This window comes from Eucyclogobius newberryi, unplaced genomic scaffold (genome assembly GCF_026437365.1).
Source record: "Eucyclogobius newberryi isolate DKJ021-1_F unplaced genomic scaffold, fEucNew1.0.hap1 SCAF_2, whole genome shotgun sequence".
Lineage (NCBI taxonomy): Eukaryota > Metazoa > Chordata > Actinopteri > Gobiiformes > Gobiidae > Eucyclogobius > Eucyclogobius newberryi.
In genome coordinates, this window is record NW_027315834.1 from 9577767 (window position 1) to 9585557 (window position 7791).

A 7791-nucleotide genomic window follows, 5' to 3' on the forward strand; every position below is an offset into this window, starting at 1 on the left:
ATGTGCTAATCTGTGATTACATTTTTATAATTTTGAGCAAAATTTGAGCTCACATCTGATTTATTGAACCTTACATTTTTGGGTGGATTTTCTGTATGATGATTTTGACGTATTACAGATATTATCACCTTCTCTTCGCCGTTTTAAAGCCCCGGTGGTTTCAAAAGACCAACAGAGCCTAATATCCAGACCTTAACAGACCACACCACAGACCGATCACTGACTTATATAGACTTTTATTCACAGTTCTCTCCATGTCATTCATTTACAGCAGCTCTTTGGGATTTTTTTACGCTGAGGTCGAAGCAGGAAGTGTGGGGCGGTCAGACCTCCCAGCAGGGCCTGTACACTCGGCCCACCATGCACCTCATAGTGTCCCTTCTGAGAATGGGGATGTTCAGGTCCTGGTGCTCCTCCTCCACCCGTCGCTTGAACAGACCCGCCCCACTGTGCATCGCCCGAAGCCCCTGCCACAGACTGGGGTCGCCCACGACAATGACTCTGGGGAGACGTGGTTTAGAGCCCGCCTGTGGATGTCGGGGATCACTTTATATGAGTTACAATATGATCAAAACAATGTTAGCATAATCGATACAAGGCATGACCGTGTACGGCACAGGATTGAGATGTATAGGACTCTTTCTTTTGATTTGTACTCTCTGGTCGTTTTGTATTTTGTTCTATTTGTGTTCTGTATAATCTATTTGTTTATACAATTGAAAACATACCAATAAAATCTTTGTCAAGGAAAATAATAACAGACAAAAAGGTGAGACAGTAACTCCTACTTTCTGTTCAAATGCAGAAGGAACCAGAACTTAGAACGCATCAGACGATCCAATCACAGCCGCTCTCCTCAATAACGTCCAGGACTGGATCTATAACTTCTTTTACCTCAGATTTACAGAGTTTAGGGCTTTGCTTTTTTATTCCACGCTGTTCTTCAGTCCTCCGTGGTGTTGTTTTCTTTTCGTTTTTACCCGTAAGCCTCCATGTTTGCTTTGGTCTTGAACCAAATGGACCATGCGTTTCTCTGATTGGTTAATTAGAAAGTGTGATAAGAGAGGGGATAAGGGTTGAGAGCAAACGTATTGTAAAATACATTGAATCACACATCACTAGGGATGTCACAATACAAAATCGTAAGTGTTTCGATTATTGTGAGAAAAAAAAGTCACAATTTAACAATTATTGACAATTATTGAGACTGTGACTAAACAACAGTGAAATCTTAAATTTGCTTTCATTCCCGTGGTCTGACATGTTACTGTTCCTCAAGTTTGTGACCGGGTTTATGAATTGTTAACTTTCTGAATGACAAAATAAAGTTAAATGTGACAAAAAGTTCTCTACATTTTGGCCTGTTTATTGAACACAAAATGTTACTTCTAAAACTGTGAGGATTATAATTTTTTTTGGTTCTTCCGATTACATTTTAACCTGAATAATCACAATTACCGATTAACCTAATAATCGTGACATCCCTACACATCACAGACTCATGATACATAATACACAAACTTGTACATATGTGAGTAATACGTCCCCACAACACTGAAACCCTGCTCTTCGCTCACCTCAATGTCGCTCGGGTTGATGTCAGTCATGTCGTCGCTCAGCAGAGAGGCCAGTGCGTCCTGCTCCAGAGACCCGTCCTCGCCTTTGCTCATGGGCACGGCGGCAGACAGGGCACAGCACTCCAGGACAAGCGCTGCCACTAGGACGCTGGACGACAACCACGCCTTCATTTCGACTTCGATGTTCTTCTGAGATCTTCTCACTGAAGTCCTAAAGCTGCTGCTTCTGTGGTTGTTCTGACTCCTGGTTTATGTCTTGTTCTTTTATATCATCTGAGAAGAAGACGTAACCGGATGTTCCAGCTTCCGGAAACATCACTTTTAAAACAATCCTGCTGTTTTCAAGTGGGTTTTACGCTGCCTTTACAAAATGAATGCTCAACCTGGAACAATTTCTCATTTCCACAAAAGAAGTGTATCATTAAGTCTGTTGTGTTGAAGTGCGTTGCTTTGTTGAATGTGGGAGATCATGCTCTCTGCAATGTCAATGAAACTGTTGGAGGTCTTCAGAAAATCCAATCCAAAAAGAGTATTCTCTAAAACAACAAAGAGGGATTACATGGCTGACGTTGGACCGTCCTGTGGAGATGAAGTGCTCAGAAGTGCAGAAAGTGACAGGACAAACACCACCTCAGCCGTCACTCGAATCTGCATTAACTGCTCATATATCAGAACTATTCTTATCTTCATCTTTTGTTGTGAGTTTGATTTTCGTCTCCCGACTCTGTCCTTTCCTGTCAATAAAGCCTACGGGCAACAAAATCTTAAAAAAAAAATATATATATTCTGCTTAAAAAAAACAGTGAATTGTGTATTTTTCGATCAGCTGACAGGTTTTGACCATATATTGTGATTCATATTTTTTTTGTATTTTATGCAGCTGTTGGCTCATACACAGACACTTTTTTCTCTACACACTTTTCACATTGTTGAGTGGCAGCTGGACTTAACCAATCACAGTGAAGTGTGGACTTTCAAGAAGAAGAGGACCTTATACCATCAACATCCAGCTCAGCAGACGCAAGGTTGTAACAGTGTCCAATCAGCAACCAACAACAGCAGGAACTAACTCTACACCAAAGAAGAGTGCTATTCCAATATAATGATGTATTTAGGGAAAAAGCTCTGACTTTCCCATAATAGTTTGAACATGTATGAAACTTAACCTCTGTGAGATTAAAATGTATGTGTTTTTATTTATGATTTGATCATAAATAAAAAAATGATTTATTTAGTACTCAGTGTTTCTGTTCATTTTTAAACCTGTGAAAAGGTGGAAAACCTTGACCTACTGTGATGAGTTGATTATTTGAGCTGTTAAACATAGAATGTTTTATGAATGAAAAAATAGTTGCACTCACTATTCAGAGAACACAGAATTAAACCTGTAAACATTCATATTTCATTTTTTCAATATTTGGAAGATGGATTGTGGGCCTGATTTGGCACCCGGGCCTTATGTTGAATACCCCTGCCCTACATCTTCGCCAGACCCATTCTGATTACATTAAGATTACTTCATTGCCTTTACTAACTTAAAGCCTAATAAGATTTTCAGTGACTTTATATTATTTCAATAGTGCTTTTGTTTGCGTATAAAGTTCACACCAAAAGAGTTCCTGTTGTCTCACAAACTGCTAATACGGAGGTTTGGAGGTTCATCTGTTGGAAAGAGCAAATGAGAGACGTCAGTCACGGAGCCTGCCCTTCCAAACAGTGTGAGCCCTATGAAGAAAAAAACCATCCAAATTGAGTGTCATTTTAGACAGACCGGAGGGATTATCCACCTGCAAAGCCGCTCTCGCTCACGTAATCCACCGCACTGTTGTCTCCTCGCATTGTTTGGAAAAAGATTAGCTCCGGGATTAGTCGTACGCGGTTATTTGGAGGTGTGACACAGATGTGGAGATGGCACAGAGCTGGTCATAATGACTCTTTGCTAATCCTAAGGTGAAGTGGGAGAGAACACCTGGCTCTACGGACTCACAAGTGGCGTGCAGCGCAGCAAGCAGCTACTGAGCTTCATTCAATTAGAAGTCAGAGCTTCATCCGACTTCATTCTTGTAAACGAGTAAAGTTTTCCCCTCGTCATAGATTATGTTGTTGTAGAAGCAGAACATTGGGATGAGAGCTTTTCAAACTGACAACGCTGTTCTAAAGTTGTGTTCGCACCCCAAAAGTACTTAATCAAGTAACGGGCTACATTTTAAAGTGCTACTTCCGGATGTAAGTCGAATCTGTTTCCTGTGTATGTGCTGTCCACCAGGGATGTGTTTTGTCACCAATCTTGTTCATTTTTATGGACAGAATTCATGGACACCCTTCAAAATGACACCGGTGGTGCAGTGGTTTAAAGTTTTGCACACCTATGCCGTAGGTTCGTTTCCTGGCCTCGACCATTGGCTGAATTTCTTGCCCCATTTGATGCTACAGCTGTAGAATGAACGAAAGAAAGAAAGAAAATGATCCATCCATCCATCCATCCATTTTCTACCGCTTGTTCCCTTTCGGGGTCGCGGGTGACTGGAGCCTATCCCAGTGACTTCGGGCCTTAGGCGGGGTACACCCTGGACAGTGGCCAACTTGTCGCAGGGCCAACACAGAGACACAGACATTGCAGACAGTTCACGCTCACATTCATTCACTAGGGCCAATTTAGAGTCACCAATTTTACCTAACACATGCATGTCTTTGGACGGTGGGAGGAAGCCGGAGAACCCGGAGAGAACCCACTGTAACACGGGGAGAACATGCAGACTCCACCCAGAGAGATCATGTGATGTTGGTCTGGTCCGGGAATCGAACCCATGATCTCCTTCTTGGGAGGCAAGAGCGCTAACCGCCTTTTCTTTAAAGAAAGAGTAGACTGCCAGAGGACATTAGAAAATGGCAACTACAAGACATTCAAGTATTTGTGGTACATTTTCCAAAATAACTTGCATTTCATATAAAAGTTCTGCTTTTGTTTGTTCAACACCACACAAGTGTGAACCAAATACATTCAAAACAGTGGAATAACTCTCCGCCGCATGTGACAGGTGGTGTTCCTCCAGGTGGCGCCGGACCTCGACGTGTTCCCAGCTGAGTAAATCCACTTTTGGGGCTCAGCAGGGTCTGGGTGGAGCTCTGTTGTGGAGGTGACGGAACAACTTTGGAGCACAGAAGGCGCCAACTCCAACACAGGCGGGACTTTTATAGATTCATCCAGAGTCGCATTCAAGTCAATATTCCAATTAAGGCAAGGGAAGTTTATTTGCAGAGCACTGTTTGCACAAAAAGTGACTCAAAGGGGTTTACAGAACAGAAAGCAAACACATAACATACACAATCATTATAAAATGTACTTAAATCTAAAACGGGTGCAGTTTACATTCTCAAGGTGTGGCTGCATTTTAAATTGAATGGAAGCAAAAGTGGAACATAATGTGATTTCAATGGATAAACTAGAATTGACCACAGAATTTCACAAACTATGTCAAAAAGTAGTTGTAGTAAAAAAATAAAGCTAGCAAAGGAAATCCACTCAGATACATGTGGGTGATATCAGAGCCTGGTTTAAAGTCATGAGATTATGACTGACACTTGGCATTTTATTATACTCTTTTTTTTAAGAATATATATATATTTTTAAGAATATATATATATATATATATATATATATATATATATATATATATATATATATATTCTTGGCTGCACAATTTCATCTTACTTTGTGTAACAGTTTTACCTTATTTTGAAATTTCCCCATGTGGGACAATAAAGGAATATCTTACCTTAAAAACTTCGATATCTTTCATTTCCTATTATTCTATTTGCTTTTCTTACAATAAATAAGTGCTGTTTTCTGTTGCTTACTTGATATATGAAAAGTGCTATACAGATAAAGTTTGATTGATTTTTTATGGCAAAATCCAGATTTTTAGGTTTTGGTGGACAAATTATCCTACAATCATTTTTCATCGAAGATTTATTACATACTTTATCAGAAATTATACTTTTGTGAAGCTCTAATACAATTTTGAAGCTAGAAACCAAACATTTTTCATTCCATCCTTTGTAATAGAAACCTGACATTTAAACTTCTTCAGAATTTTAGCAGATTTTTCTTTTTTTTTTTTTTTTTTTAACTCAAAATCATTCACATTTAGATCTAATGTCTGTTAATGAATGAACATGTTTTATGGTTTACTTCTCTTTGCCTCGCGTCACATTCATAAAAGGTTTATATATTTGTCATATTGGTTTCTAGCGGCACCAGAGAGCAACAGTTTTCTCTGATTTGCCTTTCTCTCCTGCAGCTCTCCGCGGCACACAGGACATAGCGACGCTCGGGAGCAGGATCAAAGCTGCAGGATGTCATTAAAGAGGTGTGGAGCCTGGGCACAGAGAAAACTCCAGAGAAAGAACGCTCCAGGAGACGGATGACACATGAGCCACCTCCAGTAAATCCTCTACAGTTTTAGTTGTAAGAGTCTAATTGAAAAATTGAAAAATTTATTGTTTTTATCCCTGGGAAGAACTTTACAAAACCTGGAAACCTTGGAAGCTTGAAACCTTTTTTGTAATGTGTAAAAGATGAGTAAATGTATTATATTTGTATTGTTTTGTTTTCTCCAGATTTATTATCATTATTTTTCAATTTCTGTCTTTTAACTTCAGTCCTTTACATTTTTTTTTTTTTTTTTTTGTATTCTTAAATTTAATGTTATAAAGTTGGCATGCTTTTGGTCTTTGGTCTAGTTTTTTTCTTTTTTTGTGTGTTTTTCCCCCCTCTAAACCCCAGTTGACTACCAGAACTAAACCAGGACTAAATCATAATAATAATAATAGAGAGAGAGAAAAAGATGGGGATGTAACAGGGGGTAGAAGAGTAGGCAATGGGGTAGAGGAGGCTAGGGGTAGGGGAGGTCATAGGCTTGGGTGAAGAGGTATGTTTTTAGGCGGGATTTGAATGTTGTGAGTGAGGGAGAGTGGCGGACAGGTTGGGGGAGGGAGTTCCAGAGTCGGGATGCTGTTCGGGAGAATGCTCTGTCGCCAAAAGTTTTGAGTCGGGATGTTGGTGCAGTCAGGGTGAGAGAGGAGGAGGATTGGAGAGCTCGGGTGGGGCGGTGGGGGATGAGGAGGTCAGACAGGTAGGGGGGGGCAAGGTGGTGAAGAGCTTTGAAGGTGAGGAGGAGTATTTTAAAGTTTATGCGCTGCTTGATGGGGAGCCAGTGGAGAGAGCGGAGAACGGGAGTGATGTGATCACGGGACCGGGTGTGGGTGAGGAGGCGGGCAGCGGAGTTTTGGACCATTTGGAGTCTGTGGAGGGAATGGGAGGAGATGCCAGTGAGGAGGGAGTTGCAGTAGTCGAGGCGGGAGGAGATGAAGGCATGGATGAGGGATTCAGCAGCGGGGAGGGTGAGGCAGTGTCGGATTTTGGCGATGCGGCGGAGGTGGAAGTATGAGGTCTTGACGATGTGGCTGACATGGGGAAGGAGTGGGGAAACTGGAATTTAGCCAGAATTTATGCTGCGTTCCAGTCGTCCTCGGCGGTCAGAGCTCGGACTTCGGAGAGACGTTTTCTCAGAGTTTCTGTATTCCAGAGTCAAGTCAGGGGGAAAAACTATGAGCAATACAGGACAATAAAGCTGGATAATAATGTTGGAGCTCAAATCAACCAAAATATGGATCAAATTAAGTTAATTTACAATCCCGAACAGTGAATTTCTGCTTTTGTTGTCAATAGCTCTATGTAGCCATGAGCAACATTAGCTCAACACTGTATTGCTAACTGCAGAGGCTCAGCTGCAGCACACGAGCAGGTTCACAGACAGCAAGGGGCAGAAAAAAGCGCCCAAAGAGAAAATATTAGAAGTACTTTCAATATTTTACCTGCCGGGTGAAAAACTTGGACTGTCTGACAAACTTCGAATGAACTCGGGGTTCTGAAAATTCGCCCGAGTTTCCAGTGAGAAAAGCCGATCTCCGAGGACGACTGGAACGCAGCATTAATCATGACATAACCCTGGACCAAACTCCCGCATCTCATCAGCATGGTCACCATGGTGATGGCTGGTTACACAGATATCTCAAAGCTTTTTCTCTTTTCAAAAGTCAAGCCAATAATGAAGTTAAAATGTGAGCAAGGCTGAGTCAGTGAGCAAACATCCAGATCCCACACAGTTAAGACTTTTGGCCTCATTAAAGCTCTGTGGTCTGCTCCTGTCTG

General features: G+C 41.3%; 1 protein-coding gene across 1 annotated transcript; it reads right to left on the reverse strand.

Moving 5' to 3' along the window:
• Window positions 1-249: 249 nt before the first annotated feature.
• On the reverse strand, window positions 250-1793 carry pmchl (pro-melanin-concentrating hormone, like). The gene is made up of 2 exons (XM_072453796.1): window positions 1578-1793; window positions 250-527 (listed from the first exon to the last, which is right to left on the reverse strand). The coding sequence occupies exons 1-2, from the start codon at window positions 1746-1748 to the stop codon at window positions 324-326; spliced, it is 375 nt and encodes a 124-aa protein (XP_072309897.1). The 5' UTR covers window positions 1749-1793; the 3' UTR covers window positions 250-323.
• Window positions 1794-7791: the final 5998 nt, after the last annotated feature.